General features: G+C 42.5%; 1 protein-coding gene across 1 annotated transcript in view; it reads right to left on the bottom strand.

Annotated features, from left to right (window-relative positions):
• LOC309560462 (cytochrome P450 2F3-like) overlaps positions 1 to 26,448 on the bottom strand; it is a gene marked incomplete at both ends in the record, with an annotated part of 75,706 nt that overhangs the window by 36,290 nt on the left and 12,968 nt on the right. Inside the window, 3 exons of the mRNA XM_082264095.1 lie at positions 143 to 292; positions 9,793 to 9,955; positions 10,594 to 10,769. Coding sequence (XP_082120221.1) covers positions 143 to 292; positions 9,793 to 9,955; positions 10,594 to 10,769 — 489 coding nt within the window. The remainder of the gene's footprint in view (positions 1 to 142; positions 293 to 9,792; positions 9,956 to 10,593; positions 10,770 to 26,448) is intronic.

The following is a 26,448-nucleotide window of genomic DNA, read 5'->3' on the forward strand; positions in this document are numbered from 1 at the left end:
AACTACTCAGCATTTCAGCAAGAGGGAAGGGTGTACATTTAAAAAGCAGACATTCTATGGCATGCAAGGTCTCCCTAACTATTTCCAGGGCCTCCACTGAAACTACAGAAGAAATCCATATCTCACTATATAGGATACTCACGCTTTGTGTTTCGAAATTCCTCCAATAGGAAGTGAGCTTCTTCTTGAATACGTTCTTCTATACTTCTTTTTCCCATACCAAAATTCCTAAGCGTAGTCAGGGCAAAACGCCTGAGAATCTTCCACTTCTCCCCATTTGAAAATGCAATACCTGGTTTCAGAAATAACAGCAAAATTACCACTAATTACATACTACTGCTAGTATCAGCCAGAGCACGTACTAATAGACTCAAGCATGTAGGAAGTAAAGTGAGAATTCTTAAAAGCTAAGTTCATCTTTCTGGCCATGTTTCATGATACACTTATAGTTAGGGTCCACAGCCCCCCAAACTCAAGCGACCTCCCCTAACTGGGGGTTCTCTTCCCTGCCGGGTCCTGTCATATTTTAATTCAGTGTGTCTATGTGTGGCTCTGCCCTACCAGCTGCATCATTTGTTCTCAGAGATATGCAAAACAAATAACAACTCTTATCTGCCAATATGGCAGGGGGCTCATAGTCCTCAATGGAGCCCACATGCAGTGACGTCACCACATTTGTAGTCCATTGATACTTCCTCCAGCTCTGTAACTTATAGTCCATACCACGGAGCCAGGACATTGCTATAGCGATCCACTTTGCGTGGTTTTAATGTGCTGCAGACTCTCATGCAAAAAAAAAAAAGAATGGGCATTTTTACATTTTGCAATATGTAAGTATGGTTTTTTTTTTTTTTTTTTGCAAAAGTTGGAATTTTCCTTTAAATTTGCATTCTTTTTCTAGGTTTCTGAGGTTTTCTAGCTTTTTTAGAAAGCAAAGCAAGCCACCATATTCTATCAGAACAGGCTCCTTTAGGTGCCCCATATACTCAAAGAAATACAAAGGATGCCATTAAAGATGAATTCCTGGATGAGCAAATATTGACTAAATACAAGAGACGTGCAAATATGCAGATTAGAAAGTCTTAGTTATATTACGACCCCTGACCTTTGTACTTCTCCCAGTGTAGAGTAGTGTGAAATATGTAAAATATTAAACTGACTGTGGTGCATAGCAGTGTCATTCATTGTTTATGTCACCCGAATGTACCTTGACAGCAAACCACCATGCCCGTATGTGTCTTGGGATGAAAAAAGTGCAGGTAAATGTCCATTTGGGTGCATTGGCAGTCTATTTAAAATAAATAACCAGCCTTAAGGGAACATGAATAAAGAGGAGAAATTCTGCCACAGTAGAGTAACTCAACAAGACTGTGAATTAGGCCAAAAAAGAAGAAGAAGAGATCAGCTATGGCAGCCTCCATCATTTCTCAGTGAAGGTTTTCTCTAAACTTCTCTGAAACATGCATGGGGAGGTTTGTATTACTAATCCCAAGGACACAGCTCTTATCGATTTTTGGGTTAAGTATACATGGACTTGTTTGTAGCTGAATTGCTTTTTTTTTTTTAACACAGCTATTGATTTCTATGTATGCTCCCAAGCAGAGAGATATGCTTTTATTGTATGTTATGCAGCCCTAGGTTCCCATATATATGAGGCCTTCAAAGGAAGAGGCTGTGATTTTGATTCCTTTGAAAATGAATTTCACTACAGTGCCTATAGCTAGAGAGATCAGTGATATAGAGTGTTTTTACTATTATCAGCGTTTTTCATTCAGTATTTTTCCTAGCTTTTTTTGAGCTAGTAAAAAATGCTAGTGTGCATGGAGGGAGCCTCAAGGTTATGCATACTTTGAAACAATGTATACTTACCCAGCTTGCCCCCTCCAATCTTAACTAACCAAACATACAACACCCCAGCTACATTTCTACCAAGTTCTTAAAGCCATGATTGGCCACAATATTCACCTAATACCAGCCTGGGTCTTTTTTCTTTTTCCACTGTTGCTGGTCTTATAAGATTTTATGGATTTCTACTGTGCACATATGGACAGTAGGAGAAAGACTCAGAATGATAGGAGGTGACCATTGCAGTCAGCTGTGGCTGCAAGAATTGGCAAGTATGTATTTGGAGTGAGTGGATACATTTAGGTGTGGGGAGACACAAGGGATTAAATATACTGTACTTTCATGGAAAGTTTATTTATTATTTAAGGTTGCCTTAATTCTTGACAATTGTCAGAAATTCTGACTGCAGGTAGCCCTGCAGGCACTGCCTAGCTCTACAGACTTTGAATAAAAGATTGAAGGAGAAGGGCAGCAAATGGTCAGCCAAACATTGCAGCCAGGTAGCTACAGACACGATTGCCAGCTGTCAGAATACAATAACTGGTCTGGGAGGTCTTGCACCCAGACTGTAAAGCATGGTTAAGTGAGAGAAATTTAAGTGTGTATGGCCAGTCTTTAGACACAAGACAACAACCACTAAATGAAGCTGTTTTCAGGTAATAGTCTCATGTTTATGGTGACCCCGACCTCCATCTGGTTGTCAACAGGTTAGAAAATCTATATGCAATATACAGTATATGTTTAAAGGTGTTGATGGGACTTCTCACTGAGGAGAATGGAGTGCAGGATAGGTGCAAACATAAAAATGTTTTAAAGAGTTGCAAAGATCCTGCAGGCTGTAAAGTGAAGATCATCATGTATCTTCATTTTAGATATATTACAAAAATGCTCATGTGTAAATGGAGCTAAAAATGTTAAAGATACTGAAAGTGCATTCATCCTTAGAGTTTTGTGGAACATGGTACAGTATCACAGGTTACATGAATACATTATTAAAGACTCATTGGAAAGAATGTAGATAGAAAAATATAAGCATTTAGAAGTTTTATATGTCTACAATGTGATTACCATCTTTGCTGTTTTCTCTAAGGAAAAACCACAGAGATCTTTAAAATTATAATATACAGTACATTGGCCACTGTCTCTAGTAGAAATTTGCCTACCATGATAGCTAGCTATCTCTCTGTATACCACCTAAATTGGTTGTGTTTTGCCCATGCAGAAATAAACATAAAATCAACGCATCTACATTTTATTTTTACTGGTCTCTTCAAGAATTCCAAGCTCTAACTAACCACAGTAACCATTACAAAGCCAAATGATTATGTCTTGTTGGTTTATTAATACTGCAGAATAAGCAATGTTTATAAGGTCTAGCTACGGGAAAGGGGCACATTTATTTGGCAAAGGGATAAGAGCCAAACTGCTGTGGGGTAATGATCCCTGCACAGTCTTTGAAATATATAAGATGCAAAAGGATGATCCAAACCACTTCTGTCTACCTGAAATATCAGTTTTGGGTAGAGTTGTCCCCCATGCCTGGGAAGTCGTGAGATGTTGAGATAAGTCCAGTTTCTTTGTCCAGAGATGACATGTTGTCAGCCCAGACTAACAGAGATAAACTGGGCAGGTCTCTGCTATATTTGTGGTGGGTTTTACTCACAAACTGCTATGGTGAAAGATGCTTGTGACAAAGTAATCCTGTGTACAATGTTGGATAAGCGGATTATAAATTGTGTAATATTCATTTCTACCTCTCCATGTCTTCTATTATTTGCTATGCAGACTATGTTTACTAACAGAGGAACGGGCAGGTTATGTTTGGGGACGTCATTACGAGCTCCTAAGACTGAAAGGTTCTGTATTCTATGGCCTTTCTTGTATTAACATGCACACACTAATGCCTTTATTGAGAGGTAATGGGTCACTGAAAGGACAGAAAATTCAGGTGTATCATGTTTTCTCTAATTGCTGACCAAAGAATCATAGCAATAGATATTAGTTTGTAGAATGTTACACCAACAGTTATCCAGGTAAGTATTTTATGGGCCTCTGCCTCCTATGTTGTGATTTTGGGGGAACAGCATTAATGCATCATTGGTTGGTCTCAAACGGCACAGCAAATAAGATCAGAGAATGGTGATGGTGGGCTTTCTGGAGCAATAGAACCAGAAAGCTTTTCAAGTCATATAGTATTAACATCACACCTCTGGGCGTGTATACAGATCCTAAATGACAGCACAGTCCCTCCCTCCTCCTCCATGCCCAGTAACTAAAAAGAACACAGTGGGTGGGGTGTCACATCTTGATTGATGGATGATTTTTTTTTTCTTGGGAGGGTACATGCGATCAGCACAGGGTCAATCAGCACTGTCCAAAAATGTCCTGGACAATTGTGGGAGAAATGAAAATTCCTACACACTACCAGCAAGCTAAAAGATCTTGATGTGCTTGGGTGAATGTGCCATTGTATGTGACAGCAATGACTAACTGAAGAAAAAAACATGGGTCCCTTACAACTAGCGCAATGCTGGGAAAAGCTACCTCATACTGAGAAAGGGGGACAGAGTATGTATAGTGTGCATGTGACACGACCACTAGTGGTGCAGCACTAAATTCCCCAGGGGGTTAACCCTTTTTATAGAAACTGATGGAATAGGGGAAAATGGTGGTGCTTAACAGTTGGAAAAAGTAATAATCCCCAATGCTCAGACATAGGACAATGGAATCCTCAGAGACTGATCATGGTTGAGGAGCTTGAGAGTGCTCTTTGTACTCAAGAGTCTAAGAAGCACCACACGCAGAGTCTAGTGCCTAAATGTAACATTCCAGGTAAAGCCAACAGCTGTCAGGAACTTGGTGCAGCCATCAGGCTAAGGCATACACATACAAGCATGTGCATGGGCAGACTTGCACGCATGTCCACCACTGCCAACTGGCCTATTTAAACCTGAACTCTGCAGTAGACTAGAGATTGCTGAATGGTCTTCAGTCTTGTTCATGTTATCCAGTTCTTGACATCTTGATTCTGTTACTGACCCAGATTCTTCTCTGACCTTGGTCTCGGAATATCCTTGTCGGCTCATATACGCCGTCTGCCTCCTCTACAGACCTCCGCTTGGACTACTGACCACACTTTTGCCTAGTGAATCCTCGCTGCCTGATTGTCAGCGATGTCTGCCTGTTCCTGATTCTGATTACATGCAGGAGTCCTTCCACTCGGCTATCACTCAGCCAGGTTCAGGATCTAAAACCACCCTCAACTGGACTTAGCATCTCCACTGTGCATAATCAGCTGCACTTCTGCTCCTCAGATACCAGCACTTCTAAGTTCCTGCTTACAAGGTCTACATCTTGACACTTGTGCTTTTCCTTCACCCCCGTCTAAATGTTGAGGGGTGCTTGGACTGATGGGTGCTTGGACTGGAAGTGTGCAAGAGGCCACCCTCATTATCTCAGGCTCTGCATACAGGTATGTAACAGAGGCTACCATGCACAGAGTCCTCTCCTAACTCTGATAGAGTAGGCGGCCACCCAGCTATCCATCTCTACATAGACTCTACTCCATGGACTTTGTATCTATATACACCTAAAACATTAATCCTTATTGTGTTTTTATCAATATTTGATTCTCCATATCTGCTTTTATATCTATTGTTTACATTGTTTTTTATAATTTTATTCTCACACTGTGGGTTTAATAGCGCTGGTCCAGCATCTGTTATATATTTAGGTATGCAACAGCAGCTTACTGATTTGCAATTGCCCAAAATCACCCTGAAGGTGGCAGTATCACCTAATTGCCCATGAATTTACTTCTGATCCTATGTCCTATAATGAACAAGAGAGAATTTTTTTTGGGGGGGTTCAGAAACATTCCGGTAAAAACAAAACCTTCTTATTTCCTCTTACATTCTGGAACAGGAAGCCAAGGGGAAATCTCCTTAATAGGACAGACATAGCAACAAATAAACTGACTGTGGGGGGCGGGTTGTTGTAAGAACAACAGCAAAGTTGCTTTTATATACTGTGAACTATATGTTTGCATTATATCTATCTATGCAGCAGGTGGCACTGTAGTATTATAGTGTATTGTGCATGTAAATCTCTACTGCAATGAGAGAAAGTATTGTCTTTCTCTGTATTTGTACTTGTATACTTCTGCTTCCTGTTCCATGTAAAGATGTGTTCAGTTCCTGTCTCCATAATGTGAAGACATGCATTGCTATCCTCCATTCAAGTAAAGCTGTTGTATGTATTCAAAAAGCTTCCAGAGCATCATATCAATACTCAGCCAACAGGTTATGGGCCCAGGCACTGGAAAGAATACTGCAAGGTCAGTGAGTACTGTATACAAGCTGCTGAAAGATGGCAAGCGGTTTAGGTGTGAAGTTTGTGATCGCAAAGCTGAACCATGCCAAATACCAGCTGTGGAAGTTCAAGCTAGAAATGCTTCTTAGCAAGGATGACTTGTGGCAAGTACTGAATACAGACAGACCAACAAACGGAGAGAAGGAGGAATGTGATAGAAAAGACAGACAGGCAAAAGCGACTATAAGCTTGCTAGTGGAAAATGACCAGCTTATCAACATAAGAACAGAGAAAACGACCAAAGATATGTGGACTTCATTACAAAAACCGCATGAACATTCAAGTCTAAACAACAAGCTATTTCTGATTAGAAAGCTGTATAAGATGAGACTAGAAGAAGGCCAGCAAATGTGTGACCACGTGAAAGCTATTCTAGAAATCATAGAGCAGCTGCATGTCATCAGAGAGGACATCAAAGATAAAAATATTGTTGCCCTGCTCCTCTGCATCCTTCCAGAGACATATACTGCTCGAATTAGTGCTTTAGAAACCAGACCCGAGCAGGAGCTAATGCCAGACTATGCCAAAGGTAAATTAATTGTAGAATATTTCAGAAGGAAAGAAAATACGCACCATGATAACAAAGCTCTTAAGATGTACAAAGGCACAAAGTACAACAAAGAAAGCAGAACCTGCTTTTCCTATAAAAGGACCGGTCACTTAAAAAAGGACTGTTCAATCTGGAAAGCCGAGCAGCGAAAGCTATCCACAAGAGAAAGAGTCAAAGCAGCCATAAAGGAAACTGCAGACACATGGAGTGGCACTTTTAAAGTGACACAGAGCGGCAAGCCACATGGCTGGTGCATAGACTCAGGAGCTACAAGCCACATGAGCAGCAATGAGACCTTCTACGCAAACATTGATTACAGTGCAAAAGACAAAGTTTTCCTAGCAAATGGGAAAAGCATCACTTCAGACGGTAAAGGCCAGGGTTTCCTGAACTGCATTACACCACAAGGGGGCAAGCACAGTATCCTTGTAAAGAAAGTGCTGTATGTTCCAGAACATAGCATAGGCACATGAGAGTGTTTGGTTGTAAAGCATATGCCTGTATTCCAAGGGAGAAACTATCCAAGCTGGAGAAAAGAGACATAGAGGGCATTCTCGTAGGCTACAGTGAGAAAACTAAGGGTTACAGAATCCAACACCCAAAAACTGACAAAGTGACAATAAGCCATAGTGTTTACTTTGATGAGAGCACATCACCAGAAACACTGATCCCTGAAAGCTGTTAAGTCACACCAGAAAAAAAGGTCAACCAAAGTAAACCTGTTTAGGAGTCAGAACAAGAGGTGGAACTTACAATGCCTAAATCAAGTTCCCCATCAGATCCTGCTGAGCTGCCTGAAATCAGAAGATCCACTCAGATTACAAAGGGGATACCACCCCACAAGCTGTCATACACTGTCAAAACACACAGTGTGCTTGAACCAACATCCTGGGAAGACATAGAAAAACTGCCAAAACGTGAAGCCAATACATGGAGAAAGGCAGCAGAAGAAGAATTAAAGTCATTTCAGGAAAATGGAAAATAAAACCTGGACACTCACAGAGCTCCCTCCTAACCCCAAAACTATAGGAAGTAAGTGGACTTTCAAAGTAAAGCCAGACGCAGAAGCGAATATCCACAAATACAAAGCCAGACTAGTTGCCAAGGGTTACTCCCAGAAATTCGGTGAATATTAGGATGAAACATTCACTCCCATCATAAAACACTTCACCATCAGAGCACTTCTTAGCATTGCAGCCGGGAAGGGCATGTAACTCAAACACCTAGACAATAAAACTGCTTTCCTATATGGAGACATTAAGGAAGACCTCTACATTGAGCAACCACCAGGGTTTAAGCAATGAGAAAGCCTTGTGTGTAAACTTTAGAAGAGCATCTACGGTCTTAAGCAATCTTCAAGGATGTGGAATGAGAAAGGGAATGAAGTGCTTACTAGAGAGAAATTCTCAAGAAGTTAAGCAGACCCCTGTCTCTACTCCAGGAATCAAGAAGACAGATGAGTATACATCCTTATCTATGTCGATGACATTATAACTTGTTTTGAACAAGAAGGGGATTACAATCAGATAGTTCACAAGCTGAAAGAAAAAATTTAAATCAAAGAGCTAGGGAACATTAGCTTTTATCTGGGAATCCAAATAGAGAGAGAGGAAGATAGAAGCTATCTTCTCAACCAATCTCAGAAAATCTCCAAAATCTTGGAACAATTCCATATGCAAGATGCAAAGGAAGCGAAAAACTCCTATGGAACCAGGCTATCAAAAGAGCAATGAAGCAGAAAACTTGCTATCCAACAATGACATGTATCGCAGAGCGATCGGTAAGCTGCTATATGTTGCAATTGAGACAAGACCAAACATAGCCGCAGCAGTGGGCATGCTATGCAGGAAAGTCAGCTCCCTGTCAGCTTGACTGGAACGCAGTAAAAAGAGTGATGCAGTACCTCAAAGGAACGATTCAGACGAAGTTACGGTTACCAGCAACATCAAAGCCAAAACTGGTAGGATATGTGGATGCTGATTGGGCCAGGACTGCACAGAACACAAATCCACAAGTGGATTCATCTTCCAGTATGGGGAAGGAACCATAAGTTGGTCTAGTTGAAAGCAAGTAACTGTCGCTCTATCTTCGACTTAAGCAGAGTACATTACAGCAGCACACGCATGTCAAGAAGCCATATGGATTCATAATTTTTTTGTGGACATTGGGGTAGACATGTCAAAACCAATTCCCATTTTTTAAGACAATGAGGGATATATAAAGCTTACGCAATCAGAAAGGGTCAATCCTAGGACCATACACATCACGTCAAGTATCACCTACTGAGGGATAATCAAGAGTAAGGGGCTATTGACATTCAATACTGCCCATCAGAGGAGATGACTGCTGATGCACTCATCAAGCCTTTGTTGAAGGAAAGTCATAGTTATATCTAAGAGAAGCTGAATAAAATTTGACAAAGCACATGATGGCACATGCTGTGTTGGAAGAACAAAAGCAAAGTTGCTTTTATATACTGTGAACTATATGTATGCATAATACCTATCTATGCATCAGGTGACGCTGTCCTTTTATAGTGTAATGTGCATGTAAATCTCTATTGCAATAAGAGAAAGTATTGTCTTTCTTTGTATATGTACTTGTATGCTTCTCCTTCCTGATCCATGTAAAGATGTGTTCAGTTCCTGTCTCCATGATGTGAAGACATGCATTGCCATCCTCCATTCAAGTAAAGCTGTTATATGTATTCAAGAAGCTTCCAGCACATCAATTTAATTCTCAGCCAACAGGTTTAACCCTTCATCTACTAGTTTTAACTATACATACACTTTAAGAAAGGACAAATAGTAATTTTTCAAAATTAAAAATGTTTTTGCACTGGCTAATTTATCCAACGAGATGTTTGAATTCTTAAGCTTGTGTTTAATAGGAATTGATAAATTGGTGTCTGTGTTTGGCACTCTGACTTCCCAGAATCTCATAAACTGACATATTTATTCTCCACTTTCTTTTTATTATTAATTCTGCTGTAAATTGTGATCACAATAAATAAAGAAAACTCTTACCATTGCCTTTGGTGAATTTTTGAACTACATGGAAATCCCCTCTGCCACTGAAATTATCAGCTTGTTCCACCAAAGCTTCCTTGACTGCCTGGTAGCCATAAAGGACAACATGGGGCTTCTGGCCAAGGTAGATAGTGAAGACTGGGCCATATTTGTTGCTCAGCTGCAGTTGAGTTGTAACATTAGTCAAGATTTAAAATGTATAAAATAAAAACCAATGCACATAAGAGAAGTGAAAAAAAAAAACAAAGTCAGATACAAATAATACATTATTTAATTTTAAGTTAAAGTTCTGCTGTACACTTTGATTTTCATTTTTCTCAAAACTTGCTTTATGCAACTGTTTCATTACTTACACTTAAAATCTGAAAGAAAATTGTCATAAATTACCTCTATGATGCTTGCTTGTTGTTTATTGTGGGCTTTATAATAAGTAAGCCAAGCAAGGCTGGGTTACTTTTTGGTTACTTCTTCAAGTCTAGAGTAATTCAGCTACCTTTATGTAATTTGATCTACTGCTATTCAGGCTATTTACAACAAAGCAGTAAAACAGAAAAGAAACTTTATCTGAAAATACTAGTTACTTGGATATTGCTGACTTTCTGCCTTCAACTATTGAGTCGAGGATAGCCCCTACCCTACCAAACCAAAATTTGTTATTAGACACTGAAAATGCCCATCAAGATAAAACCCCAAAATTAAGTTTATCTCTAATTATATAATGTACATTAATATCATAAAAACTAATATTCTGCTTCTATTTTATACAATAGGTCTTTGTTAACATATTAAAACATTTACCTCTTTCAGTGACTTGACCAAGTCTGTGGTGTCCAGTTGGTGAAAGTTTCCCAGCACAGGAATAGCTCTGGGACCTGGTGGAAGCTTACCCTTCTTCTTATTGAAAATTACCAGGAAGGATAAGCAGAGAACAACCAATGCAACGGTCATAGAACGCAACTCTATCCTTTCCCATCCTGAAAAAATAATTAAAACAGAGAATATACAGTATATGCATTTGTGGGCTGTTGATGTTTATACTGAGCTGAATGGGCAACAGTTTCTAAAAAAAGGCATTTTTCTCTTGTCTTTAATTGTCCATGGATGGGAGCATGCACCAGTAAAAAATGTCCCTTTTTCCCTTGAATATACACTGGGTATGTGCAGTTCCAAGCAGTGGCGGCTGGTCAATGTGGGGCACAGGGGCGCCACCCCCCAAAGGCAAAAAGAAAAAAAAAAGTGTTCCTTTAATGACAGCGGGGTGCCGGCCAACACTGCTGCTATGGAGAGGGGTGGGAGTTTTGTGGTCATGTGCCTGTTTTTGTTAAGCTTGATTGGCGGCCCTTTAGATTGTGCTCGGGGCGCAGAGCTCTGCGCCCAGAACACTCCCACTTGCGATTCTGCGTCCTGTGATTGGTGGACGTTTGACGTCATAGGGGTGTTGCTTGGGCGTCACCTTCACTGTCTCTGCTTCCCGCTTGAGCCGGCCCTGAAGTCTTTGTCTCACTCTCTGCTGCTGCTTCAGGAGGACCGGACGCCGTCGCTGAGTGAGAGGACCCAGAGCCTCAGCGTTCCCGAATCCCGACCCTACCAAGTATTGACAGCAGCTGCTGTGCGCCGAGCCTGACTGTAAGTGACTCCTTTTTAAAACATTCACCAGAAAAAGTATCTTGCATTGCATTTCGGATCTCATCCTTGTGTATTGCATTTGGGGGGGGGGGGGGATCAGCATTTTATTAGGGCCCCTAATACAATGCTGTCCCCCCCCCCTGGCCCCCTCATACAACGCTGTTCCTCCCCCCTGGCCCCCTCATACAACGCTGTTGTCACTCTACATTGAAGGTGTCACGCTGTGGTCACTCTACATTGAAGGGGGCATCCTGTGGTCACTCTACATTGAAGCTGGCATGCTGTGGTCACTCTACATTGATGGGGGCATGCTAGGGTCACTCTACATTAATGGGGGGCACGCTGTGGTCACTCTACATTGAAGGAGGCATGCTGTGGTCACTCTACTTTGAAGGAGGCACGCTGTGGTCTCTCTACATTGATGGGGGCACGCTGTGGTCACTCTACATTCAAGGGGGCACGCTGTGGTCACTCTGCATTGAAGGGGGCATGCTGTGGTCACTCTGCATTGAAGGGGGCATGCTGTGGTCACTCTACATTGAAGGGGTCACGCTGTGGTCACTCTACATTGAAGGGTTCACGCTGTGGTCACTCTACATTGAAGGGGGCACGCTGTGGTCACTCTACATTGAAGGGGGCATGCTGTGGTCACTCTACATTGAAGGGGGCACGCTGTGGTCACTCTGCTTTGAAGGGGGCACGCTGTGGTCACTCTACATTGAAGGGTTCACGCTGGTTCCAAGACCAGCCAATCCAAGATCTGCTCAGGCAGGTTGGCATAGCATGACGTGATGATGTTACAGCAGGTGGGGCCAGCCTGATGCTGGTGCTGCAGCCCACTTGTCCTGCTGTGCTGCAATTTGAATTCTAGATCATAACATCTCACACAGAGGCTCTTACACTGTATAGTATCATATTCAGGGTTGCCAACCATCTGTTACTTTATTAATAGTTTATTAGAAAAGAGATATTTTCTTCCCGTAGGTAACTGTCCATGGAAAGGAACAAATGCCAGTAAAAATGTCCCCTTGGTCTCTGGATATACACTGTGCAAGCGCAGTTCTGAGACCAGAAGATAAAAGGTACAGCCTAGCGCTGGTGCTAGAGTCCACCTGTCCTTTTTTTTCATGATCAGGTAGTTCATCATCATCATGCACAGAGACTCTTACATGGTTGAGTGTCATATTTGGTGTGAATGATTGCCTATGTTGACTTGATAGCCCAGGATGTTAGGCACACATTTTATACCAAAACATATATAATTCTTTTTTCTGCCTTAGCTCTTGCCATCATCATCCACATGTTAGTCCCGGTACATAGCAATATGTACCAGAAACCAATACCCCAACACTGTTAGACCCATTTTTCAACACGACATACTAGGTGGACCCCTGGCAAACCCTTTAGTTTGTTGTGAATGCAGCATAACTAACACCCCCATTTATACTTTCCCCATCTCCAGTATTAGGCTCCTTTAAGCACCCCCAAAATGGGATGTTCTGCTCTTCCCCCTCCTCCCCCTCTCCTTTTCCACATTAGGAATACATTTTTTAGGGGAGTTGGGGGGGGGGGCAGGTACCTTGTCTTGACAGGTACCCGCTCCCACTTCTGGTTGGATTGCTGCAGCAGATCCTCCAGAGGTTCCCCCCTCTCCCTGCCTGTAACACGTCACATGTCCCAGAAGGTTGAGGGGCCATTCACAGAGTGCAGCGTGGCTTGCCTATGCGCAGTGGGAAGCTGCAAGGATTCACAGCTTGCTGTCCATAGTTAACATGCCGGCGCCGGGGACCCACAGACTAGTGAAGAACCGCCTCAAGTGAGGATGGCGCTGGATCCTTGGACAGGTGAGTATATATTTATTATAAGTCAGCAGCTACAGTTTTTGTAGCTGCTGATTGTAAAGGAAGGTATCCCTGTGACCGCACATCCATGTCATCCCAAAGTGCAATGGTAAGTGGCAACCTCAGCCTGGATTCTGGCCAGGCCATGCCCCCAACATGTTTCTCTCTGCCCCTCAGAGTTCATTCATGGGGATGCCCCATGGGCATGTCAGGGAACCCTTGCTAATTATTAATATATCTACGAGACATTAGCATGAACAGTAAGTTCAAAATATAGGAATAAATAAGAAATGTGGTGTATTTAGCAAATTTGACATCAAGGGATTTTATATACAACAATATTATTTTTAACATAATGAAATAAAAAAATTTAAAAATGGCCAGAAAGTAAAGGCAGACAGTAAAAGTGAAAAGTGACCCCTTACATTGATGGCTGGTGGAGAATTTCCCTCTTACACTGGAGGTTAGGGGGGAGAATGCCCCCTTTACAAATACTTAAACAAATAATTGCGACCATATAAATATATGGAAAGATTAATGATATCGTTGTCAAACTTCCCTGATAAACTGGGGGAACAGTTTGTTGTGCAACAGGAGAAAATGGGAATGCACTGGGTGGTATTGTGGAACAATTCTAAAAAAGAGTAGACTGTCCTGCATATATATATATATATATATATATATATATATATATACATATATATTGTAAGGGGTTAGCTCGGTAGCGGGTGTGGGGGAGCCCTTGGGTGGGTTCGCTACACAGAGAGACAGCCGAGGAGTGGTTGAAAACAACGGGCTATGGTTTATTCTTCCAATTTGCTGGAAACAAGTGCAAGCATCCAAACAGCATAAATCAAACAAACATAAAATAAACCCTGGCCACTTGGGGCGTCTACCTTCACAAACAGAGGAACCTACCTATGGAGTCTGTCCCAACCTACTGCTGGACAGACACTGCTGATCATACAGCAGAGAACAAATAGTCCATTTGTTTTCCTTTCACACAGAAAAAGTCAACACCACCTCACCTTCAGAAGTTTCTCTCAGCTCACTGCTCTCCTTAACGCAAAAAGCCTCAGGAGGCAGCAATCAGTAGTCATCCTCTGGATAACTTATAGAGGCCTTAATTGCCTCATTCTGAATAGCTGAAGCTTTCCAACATCCTTAAACCTTTCTGGCTACCTCTGCAGCCGACACCTGATAGTAATTGGTGAATTGTCTAAACAAGGCAGAAATGTATCTCCCGTCTGTGACAACACCCACAGATTTACCTGACTTCCTGTCACAATATATATATATATATATATATATATATATATATACAGAATATATTGCTTTATATCAGTCACAAATTTGAAGATGATTCCAATGTGCTTTTCACATCCAGATTTTTTGCCAGCAATTCTGACTAAATTTGGTATAGATGGGATAAGCCCTAAGGTCATGATAAAGGAGCCAAAAGGAACCAAAATGTTCTGCATTAAAATTTTGCCTCCATAATATAGGAAGTACCTAAATGCCATCAATTCCACCCCCCCCCCCCAAAAAAAAAACAACTTTAGAAAAATGAAAAAAAAAAATTGGAAGTTCAAATTCCTTGATTTATTCTTACCTCTGGGCATCAAAAAGGATAGCTGGAAACTGATTAGTTGTTATGGGCAGGAAAATGTCTTCTTAGCATACTTTTCATACTAAATCCCCAAAGGCTTGTTCTTAATCTTAGAAGAGTGGAGCTGTGTCCTTAAAGTGGACCTTTACTCATAACAACTTGATAAAAAAGGTTCTTTAGCAAGGAACATACATTCCACAATAATAATTACACTACTGAAAGTAGTGTGTGCTGTAAATTGTCTCCATCATTGTTATTGTTTCTTCTTGCTGGAGGCTGCCATTTTGCTAAAACCCAGAGCCTCTTAACAGCAGTAAATCTTTAGGCTGTCAGCAGATTGGCATCTACAGATTTGGCACATTGCCTAAATATAGTGAGCAACTGAGCATGGGCAGAGCAGGGTGAGACAGTGTATTCCTGGATTTAAAACAGTATAGATCCTTATTTTAATGTTTTACACAGCTATACCTGCAAAAGGGGCCACCCTGAAAGCATCTAGCAGGATTTAATTTTCTGACTAAAGTTCCACTTATATATTATAAGTATATTATAATTTAAGTCAGTGGTGGGATTCAGCCGGTTCGCTGGAACCTGTTTCTAACATTTCACAAGTTCTGCGAACCGGTGCAAGCCAGAGGTCGGCTATGATGATGTGCCGCTGTAGCTCCGGCCCCCGCTTTGCTCCTGAGGCGGATCACCTGCTGTACGGCTTGTTTCTATGGGCGGAGGGATCTATTAATGAATGTATGTAGTCCCGGCACTGTGTGTAGGAAGAGACTTGTTGCATGGTCTTGTGGTCTCGGTGTGCCTCCGCCTGCTGCCTGAAAGCAGTGGGCACATCCGGGTACACGATGATCAGGTAAGGAGTGTGGTCACCACCACCCTTCTGTGTGTCAGTAGGCTGCTTCTATCATTGTTATTATTTGATGTCAGGGAGATATGGCCAGTATTTACTGTCAGCTGTGAGAGACAGAGAGGGAGGGATGATCCACAGCTCCATGGACTGCTCTCAGGTCACCCATGAAGGTGTTATTGGCAGCACTCTGGTTGTTGGCCAGGAGGGCAGAGATGAGATTACTGATCTGGGTTTACAATGAATCTTTTTTTCAATAAAGCTGCCCATACACTCTACAATCTGGTCAATCTCAACCCATATGCTATACAATCTGATTGTTCAATCTCCGCCCATACGCTATACAATCTGATTGGACACTCTCTGCCCATACGCTATACAATCTGATTGGTCAATCTTTGCCCATACGCTATACAATCTGATTGCACACTCTCTGCCCATACGCTATACAATATGATTGGTCAATTTCTGCCCATACGCTATACAATCTGATTGGTCAATCTCTGCCCATACGCAATACAATCTGATTGGTCAATCTCTGCCCATGCACTATACAATCTGATTGCACAATCTCTGCCCATACACTATACAATTTTGATTTGACAATCTCCTTTTAGATACACGTTAATCCCTTTCCCTTTTAAAAGGTTCTAAATGCTTGGGGCAGCATGCAGAAAAAGTATTAGTGATTGGCTGTCACAGCAGTCCCATGATCGTGATTTTGGACAGCTCAAAATTTTTTATCATTTTAGGCCAATTTGTTTTCTGCTACATATTTTTGGTAAAAAAAAATCGCAATAAGCGTATTTTGATTGGTTTGCGCAAACGTTATTGCGTTAACTAACTAAGGGAAAGATTTCTGTCATTTTTGGTGTTTTTTTTTTTAACGAGTAATGGCGGCGATCTGCGTTTTTTTTTGCGGGACTGCGACATTGCGGCGGACAGATCGGACCCTTGACTGACATTTTTGACGCTTTTGGGGGTACCAGTGACATTACTACAGTAATCAGTGCTATACATATGCACTGTTACTGTAAAAATTACACTGGCAGGGAAGGGGTTAATTTTTATTGGTGATCAAGGGGTTAATGTATGCCTGGTGCTTACTAACATGTGTGGGGGGAGGTGACTGAGTGACAGAGGGACAGATCGCAGGTTCAGCTATGCTGAACCCTGCAATCTGACCCTGCCTGTCACTTAGGAGATCCGCCCGCTTTGTTTACACTCCACACTCGATTCCCCGACGATCGCGGAAGAGCGGCGGTGATAACCGCCGCTCCTCCCCTGGCCCGTCTCCCGCTGTGACTGAATACAGCGGGAGTGAGCCTCCGGCGGCGCGCCCGCGCCGCCGAGAGAGGGGAATGTCTGGCGACGTAGGTCTACGTCGTCAGACGTTATCGAGCCACTTTGCCGCAGTAGAGGCACAGTGAGCAGCGGTAAAGTGGTTAAGTATATTGACAAGTAGATCTAGTGTAATTAAACATGAAAAGCAAGAAGTACAGTTTATGACAGCCTTTCTCAACCTTTCCTACACAGAGGAACACTTAAAAAACTTTCCAATTTCAGCGAACTCCTGCTAAAAATGACTCACTGGTCACTGGGAAGAATGCTCCTTACACGTATGGTCATTGGGAAGAACTCCCCTTTACAGATAGCTAAAAGGATCAATGGTGTCAATGGGAACTTAACTGAAAGGCAGAAATTTCTGATTGCTCAAGGAACCCCTAGCAACCTCTGGAGGTAACTCTAGGGTTCTACGGAACCCTGGTTTATGATCTAATGCACAGGTGTCAAACACAAGCCCCGCGGGCCGAATGCGGCCCCCCAGGCCATTTCATGGGGCCCTCGCACCTCTCCTGCACCCCCCTTGTCTCTGCCCCCACCTTGTCTCTGTAGTTGGCAGCAGAGAGGACAGAAATCCTTTGCCAGATCCTGCACTCCTCTGTGCAGCAGCAGAAAGGCTCAAACCCCCCCCCCCCCCCGTCTCAGCAGTCCGCAGCAGAGAGGAGTGCAGAACCCCTCCTACAGATCCTGCACCTCTCTGCGCAGCCGCAACACCACCTTGCCTTTGCCTCCACTGGTCTCAGCATTCGGCAGACTCTGGAAACGAACTCCAGACCCTGCACTTTTTCCCAGATCCACCCGCATCTTCTTCCTGGCAGCAGCAAAATGAATGGGGGGTGCATTGTGATGTAAGGAAAAGTGGGTGACTCTTGACTTCTGATGGTGTGGGAGCTCTTGACATCTCATGTAAGGATGTAAGGGGGCGTGGGGTGCTCTGGACATCTAATCCTACAGATATAACCGGCCCTTTGATGGCAACCATAATGCTGATGCGGCCCCGCAATGAAATTGAGTTCGACACCCCTGATCTAATGTATAACAAGCAATCAGACTTAAGAATTTTTTTTCAACATATCTCATCACCGTAAAAGTTTAAATTTGACTGAAAGCTATGCCTTAAACAGCATTGTAACATTGCTCCGTAATATGACATTTGTAACCATTTACCTCTAATTCTAAGATTATAACAGGATTAATTTTTCCTAACCTGTTATCATTGTAGGCAGCATCTTTCATCTTCACCTGTCTCAGGGTCTTGATGGAATTAAGCTGTATTTGCCTCAAGGAAAATCACTATTGGACTGTGTGCCTAATGAAAGTATTACTTTTTCTAAAACTTTGTATTGTGAAACCCAATGGACACCTCCCCTCTGGGATAATGAAGATCGAATAGCAGATCTACACCTGTTTTGGATTTTTTCCAACTCTCAGTTAAACCCTGAAATATCATACAGTCATACTTACATATAACAAACACAAAAGGAATTTTTGAACAGAGATTAATTGGTTTAACAAGAGAGAAAGAGGGGAACTTTTTTGGCAATGATGCCAACATTTACATATTCAGCACCTGTCACCTGAAGCATGGATACATTTGGTGTATTGAGAACTTTCCCTTCACCAGTACAGGAAGTGTGTTGTAGAAAATGCCTTACAAACCTAGGAAAATCTCATCAGAGTACTACATTAATCAGCATTAAGGTAGAACTGCCATCCATCTTGCTCACAGTACTAAAAAATAGGTCTACCGTCAGTGTTTGTACCTTGGCCCTCAAAGCTATTTGTTTATATAGATTTTATTAATTTTCAAGTTATACTTCTTACATACTATATTCTGTAATTCAAAATTCAAATTTCAAACAGAATACAAGAAAAAAAAAAAGAAAAGAAAAAGAAAACAGAAACCCCATTCATTCTTAACAAATAAAATAATAATGAATACCCTCCCCCTCCCATCCCTCCCATTCCTACCTATTCCCTCTGTTCGATCTTAAATTCTACTCCTTCCCATTCTCTTCACACTCTTATTATTATTTTTTTTTTTACACACCCCAACTTCCACATACCTCTCTTTACTTTTAAACTCTTTCCAATCTTTCAAAATTATCCAAAATCTTTCAAAAAATTTTTTCTCCTCTATAATACAGCTCTTACAAGTTGTAGATGTTATCTACCTTCCTTACACAATCCCTCAGAGCTATTGATCTTCCGGAACTGCAGCAGAAGTTGTTCATATTGTCCGGTCTGCGAGTGTTTGTAAGTTTTGGATAGAAAGGGGAGGGGCTACAACTATGGCCTACAATATGGATTACTGTCTTACTTGGGAAAGTTTACATAAATAATTAGCTTCCCAACTTATAGTTTGTACCTACAACTGCAATTTTGTACTCCTATTCTGTTGGTACTCCTGCTGAGCCATTCTCCTGGTGTTGTTCGATACCCATCAACAGCCTCTGTCATCCTCATAACTGGGTACATTTATCCAAAATATCTTTGTTTCAAGTATTTTGTATCGGGGAGTCAGATTATCTTGTGCACTCGTGTTTTTTGGTGCACATGTTTATCTACATAAATGTTACTACACCTCTCTTGCTCATTTGCCGTGAACACAGGGAGCTGAAGGATCTATATTTTTGCTGAAGCTGAACACACACAAGGACTGCTACTTTTCTGGGTTTCAGCTGTCCCCACCCAGCCTACATAGTGGCTGGTCAGCACACAATACCGAGACTATATATCCAGGACCTTGTTTAATCTCAGAATTTGTCTTGCCATCTTCAAACGGCACCCCTGATGTTCGACATAAGCACGCTGATCACTTGTTTTCAATACTCGGGCAGGCTATCTGTTTCAAATCACTACAGTGGATTATACCACTTTCCAAGGGCACCCCTGAGGAAGGAGTATTTACTGACACTCCGAAACGCGTCGGGTATTCACCCTGGGGCCATGTAGTTATTATCCATCTGTTCTATGTGATGTATTACACAGCTTGCCAATTTTTTAACTTGTTGTATTGATTTTTCTAATAAACATTATAAAACGTAATTTGTGTATGTTATAATCAAGTGCCTATAAAGTCCCACCCATAGGGGAATTTTCTTTTTGCTAAATGTTACTACAGGGCTCAACAAACCCCAGGTGCCAGGTCCCATTGGCGACTAGAATTAGCGTCCTGGCACCTGGGCTACACTGCAGCCCCCCCCGCCCTTGGGTGCGCCGACTAAGATGCCACGCTGGCCGGTAATTGAGGCCGTGGCTTTGCGACCTGCTGTAGGGAGACGCTTCCCTCGGGGAACTGGCGCCATCTTGTGGTGGCTGTGGCGGCAACAAGCAGTCACTAGCGGCGAGATGGAAACTGTTTTTTTATTTCCATTAAAATTATTTATTTATTCTCTCCCAGTCATGCCACACAGCCGCAGGCCCCTTTCACACAGGCTGTCTGATCTTGTCTATCTGATTGGACCCTCCAGTCTCCTCTATGGAGTGGCGCTGAGAACCGCCGCCATCCGATCCTGTCGGCCAAAAACAGATGGTGATTCTTCTTTCCATCTGTCCGACAGATCGAATCAACTGGCATCGGATTGAAATGGACAGGCAGTCCATTTCTATCCGACTGCCCCATAGAGGAGAGCGGGACTGCATAGCAGAGCAGACAGGATCTGTCATCCACCTGCTCAGCAGGGATTAGCAGAGAATTCCCAACTGAGCAAGCAGATTCTGCTTAGCGGTGGTGCATGTGTGAAAGGGGCCTAAGGTGGCATGAGTTACTGGATCTCCTATCGCCTCCATCTTGCTGCACTGTCCTTCCGTAGTGAGCCATTGCCCATCACGCCATCAAGCTGAATGCCGGGCAGCATCAGCCGATTCATTAAAAACTGGCCGCGATTCGGCCCGTGTGTATGGCAGCCGATCTGACAGTAGTCGGCCATTGGGCATGCGCTAAAAAAAAAAACTCCTAACTCCTAAACTCCTAACTTTTTTAGCTGGCTCCTAGATTTCAAGCAAATTTGTCAAGCCCTGTGTTACTATGTATATATATATATATACATACATACAGTGGGTAAAATAAGTATCATGCTATTGTTCACCACATTTCGGTAACAACCCATGTGATCCATACATACAAAGAAACCAAATAAAATAAGTTCAGAAATTAAGTTATGTGTCATAAAATGGAATGACACAGGGAAAAAGTATTGAACACGCTAACTGAAATTTAGGTAATACTTCGTACAAAATCCTTTGTTAGTAATGACAGCTTCAAGATGCCTCCTGTATGGATAAAACTAGTCGCATGCATTGCTCAGGTGTGATTTTGGCCCATTCTTCCACACAAACAGTCTTCAAATCTTGAAGGTTCAGTGGGCCTCTTCTATCAATTCTGATCTTTAGTTCTTTCCATAGATTTTCTAGTGGATTCAGGTCAGATAATTGGCTGGGACATTCTAGAAGCTTTATTTTCTTTCTTTGAAACCAATTGAGAATTTCCTTGGCTTTGTGTTTGGAATCATTGTCTTGCTGAAATGTCCACCTAGTTTCATCTTCATCATCCTGGTAGATGGCAGCAGATTTATATCAAGAAAGTCTTAGTACATTTTTCCATTCATCCTTACTTCCATGATATGAAGTTTGCCAGTACCATATGCTAAAGAAAACAGCCCCACACCATGATGTTCCCACCTTTAAACTTCACTGTTGGTATGGTGTTTTTCGGTGCTGTGCAGTGCCATTTGACCTCCAAACATGGTGTGTATTATGGCATCCAAAGAGTTAAATTTTGGTCTCATCTGATCAGATTATATTATCCCAGTATTTCACAGGCTTTATTAAATTTTGTGCAGCAAACTTTAAATGAGCTTCAGCGTATGTTTTCTTCAGCAAGGGAGTCTTGCATGGTGAGCGTGCATACAGGCCATGGCTGTTGAGTGCATTACCTATTGTTTTCTTTGAAACAATTGTACCTGCTAATTCCAGGTCTCTCCAAAGCTCTCCACAAGTGGTCTTTGGCTTTAGGACAACTCTTGTGATTATTCTTTTCATGGCACTGTCAGAAATCTTTCAAGGAGCACCTAGTCGTGGCCAGTTTATGGTGAAATAATGTTCTTTCCACTTCCGGATTATGGCCCCAACAGTTCTCACTGGAACATTCAGAAGTTTTGAAATCCTTTTGTAACCATTGCCATCAGCATGTTTTGCAACAATAAGGTTGAGAAGGTCTTGAGAGAGGTCTTTGCATTTACCCATCATGAGATGTTTCTTGTGTGACACCTTGGTAATGAGACACCTTTTTATAGGTCATCAGTTGAGACTGAAGCAGCTGATATTAATTTGCACTGACAAGGGGCAGGATTTCTTTCTAATTATTGATAGATTTTAGCTGGTGTCTAGGCTTTCCATGCCTTTTTGTACCTCCCTTTCTTCATGTTTTCAATACTTTTCCCTGTGCCATGTTATTACACATAACTTAATTTCTGAATGTATTCGTTTTGATTTCTTTGGATGTATAGATTGCATGGGTTGTTACCGAAAATTTCATGTCAATAGCACCCTTGGTGGTGTAGTGTTTAGCGCTTTCACCTAGCAGCAAGAGGGTCACTGGTTCGAATCCCAACCACAACACTACCTGCCTGGAGTTTGCATGTTCTCCCTGTGCCTGCGTGGGTTTCCTCCAGGTACCCTGGTTTCCTCCCACACTCCAAAGACATGCTGGTAGGTTAATTGGATCCTGTATAAAAAAATTGGCCCCACTATGTATGTATGAATGTGAGTTAGGGACCTTAGATTGTAAGCTCCTTAAGGGCAGGGACTGATGTGAATGTACAATGTATATGTAAAAAGCACTGCGTAAATTGACAGCGCTATATAAGAACCTGAAATAATAATAAAAAATGGTGACGTGTTCAATACCTATTTTACCTACTGTATACAGTGTATAGTATGTCAGAGCTCAAAATTTCAAGTCATGAGCTACTAGCCAGGCCTTAAGGGTTAGTCGCCACTAGTTGCCCATCCCAACCCCTACCCTGCTGCGCCCCTAATTCCGCCCCTAAACACGGCCTCATAAATGATCTCATAAAATGACAATGTTAACTGTTTTTGCATTAATGCAGAAGTTACAAAAATAAATATTAATAACAAATGTATTAGTATCCATCAGTGCAGCCTCATCAGTACCCATCAGTGCTGCCTCACTAGTGCCCATCAGTGCAGCCTCACCAGTGTCCATCAGTGCAACCTCATCAGTGCAGCATGACCAGTGCCCATGAATGCAGCCTCACCAATGCCCATGAATGCAGCCTCACCAGTTCCCTTCAATGCAGCCTCACCAGTGTCCATCAATGCAACCTCACCTGTGCCCATCAATGCAGCTTCATCAGTGCCCATCAATGCCCCCTCACCGGTGCTCATTAAATCATCCTCACCAGTGCCCATCAATGCAACCTCAGCTGTGCCCATCAATGCAACCTCACATGTACCTATCAATGCAGCCTGATCAGTGCCTGTCAATGCAGCCTCATCTGTGCCCATCAATGCAGCCTCATATGTGCCCATCAATGCAGCCTCAGCAGTGCCTATCAATGCAGCCTCACCAGTGTCCATCAATGCAACCTCACCTTTGCCCATCAATGTAGCCTGATCTGTGCGCATCAATGCCCATCAATTCAGCCTAATTTGTGCCCATCAATGCAGCCTCACCTGTGCCCATCAATGCAGCTTCACCTGTGCCCAGCAATGCCCCCTCTCCAGTGTCCATCAATGCAACCTCACCTGTGCCCATTAATGCAACCTGATCGTTGCCCATCAATGCCGCCTCACCTGTGCCTATCAATGCAGCCTCACCTGTGCCCATTAATGCAGCCTAACGTGTGACCCTCAATGCAGCCTCACCTGTGCCCATCAATGCAACCTCACCTGTGCCCCTCAATGCAGGTTCACCTGTGCCCGTCAATGCAGCCTCACCTGTGCCCATCAATGCAGCCTGACCAGTGCAGGGGAAGAGAGAGGAGAGGAAGAGGAAAGCCAGCCGGATAATCTCAGAGTGGGGATCGCCCCACTGTAACAGCTTTCATTTGAATTGCTGGCCACTCACCTTCCCACACAGTCCAACCTCTTGGAAAGGCTCCTATGATAGACGTTACATGTCTGGGCATTGGACCCGTGTTCTGTCTATCAAAGAACCCGGACCAGGAGGCGGTGCTGTGTGTGACAGCGAGCACCCGGCAAGTCAAATGAAAGCTGTTACATTAGGGCGATCCCTGCTCTGATTATCTGGCCAGCTTTCCTCATCCTCTTCTCTCTCTTCCCCTGGGCGATTGCTGGGAGGCAGCCCGACACTTTGAGGGCTGCAGTATGTGTATTTATCATTTTTATTTAATTTTTTGTTCGTTTTCTATGTATTTTTATGTTTTTGGTTGCCCTGTACCTTTTGTGTATTTGTACACACTGTTTTGTTATTGAAAAACTTCAATAAATTAAAGTGTTACTAAACCCACAACAGTAAAATCAGTCTGTATATACAGTAAAGCATGCTTGTTATACTCACTGTGGAACCTACAGGGTTGCATTGTGTAAATAGGCTGTTTGATCCTGTCTTCTCTGACAATCCCTTTCTTCCACAGTCCCCAAACCATCTCCGGATAGATCAGAGCATAAGGGACAAGCTGCACATGCTCGGTTTGGTTTGTATTGCTAGAGAGTTTTTTTTTTTTTTTTTTTTCTTGGGAGGGGGCCTGTGATCAGCACGGGGCCAAACAGCACTGTCCAGACAGAGGGTCAGGGGAAAATGAAAACTCCTCCTATATGCTTTAACCAGGCACTGATAGAAGTCACAAGACTGATATATACTGCTAATGAGAAAATGTATTTAGCAGTTTATATTTACTAAAATAATTGCATTTCCATGTTCTGTGTACTATGGGAAACAAGATATAGTGAATACAGGCTCCTGGGTATAGTAAGATTGAACACATAAATAATTAGCCTTCTAAAAAAAATGTAATACTGTCTGGGCCTTCATGTCCTAGAAGGCAACTAGTCCCCCATTTCTTGCTTGGACATCACAGAGACTAAAAGTGAGGGAAATTTCCCTAGTGGGTTCACAGATGGAATAAAAGCATGGAAAAAAAGAAAAGTGTGAGAAGCCAGATTTTTTAAAGCAGTAGGTATTCACAGTAATGTCTTAAGCACTGTAGGTCGAAAGCAATAATTCTCCCTAGGCAGCTCTCCCAGGAGCAATAACTGAAAGTCAGCTCTTAGGGCTGGTTCACACAAGATGCAGACTAATGTGTTTTTATTCTGCATCAACAATGCATGGACAGTGTTTAACACGGATTCCAATGGCCCTAGTTCACATCAGTGCAGTGCGTTCCAGTGCAGTCAACAAAAGTAGAATATGCCACATTTTTTTTCTGTATGGAACACACCTAGAACATGGCAAAACAAATAAAAAATGTACCTGAACACACATGTCCTCAATTGTCCTCAACCGAGATAAAGAAAAAAGAGGGGAAAAACACACTGGGATGCATAAAAAATGCATAAAAGAGGCATCAAAAAAGCACCAGAACGCAATGCGCATGCAGAAAAGCATCTCGAAAGCAGAAATTGTGGTGTGAAAGTACCAAAAGCAGAACAGAAAAAGACATTTTGTTATATGCAGGCTCCTATACCATAAATAGACAACGTGTTCTGGGGGGTGCAGGGGGCCTCCCTACGTTAGCTCCATGGGCAGGGCCCTCCTATTTCTTCTGTATTGAAATTCATTGTAATTGTTCTGTCCCCCTTTATATTGTAAAGTGCTGCACAAACTGTTGGCGCTATATAAATCCTGTATAATAATAATAATGATCAGGGCTTGGTACTGTTGAAAAAAGTAAATTACTAATAAAGGTCAGGTAACTTGAGGAGTATATACTAGGGATCGACCGATTATCGGCAAAGCCGATAAATTGAGTACTGATCTGCAGTTTCCCCGATATATTGGAATCGGCCCCTGTGGTTGCCAATATTTCGAGAAAGTGCTGTACCGGAGTGATGCCTGCAGCTATAGGCATCACTCCGGTACCGGCGTCCATAGCCGACGATCGGTTGTTTTGTAATGACAACCGATGCAGCTGTGAATCCGCTCGGCTGTCATTACAAGGATCGGGAGGGGAAGTCCTCCCCCCTCCCGCGGCTCGCCGGGTCACCGGGAGACCCGGTCATCCTACCTGCATTGCTCTGATCGGGTCTCCATGTAAAAACCCGGAAGTGATGTCATGACATAATTTCCGGGTACTCGGCGCCAAATTAAAAAAAAATGACAGCATTCAAAACAGCCAAACTTGGCGTTTTAATTGCTTTTAAGTGCAGAGGAGAGGTTTGGGGGTCTCTCCACA

The sequence above is a fragment of the Pelophylax lessonae genome, assembly GCF_965119305.1.
Source record: "Pelophylax lessonae genome assembly, chromosome: 7".
NCBI classification, from domain to species: Eukaryota; Metazoa; Chordata; class Amphibia; order Anura; family Ranidae; genus Pelophylax; species Pelophylax lessonae.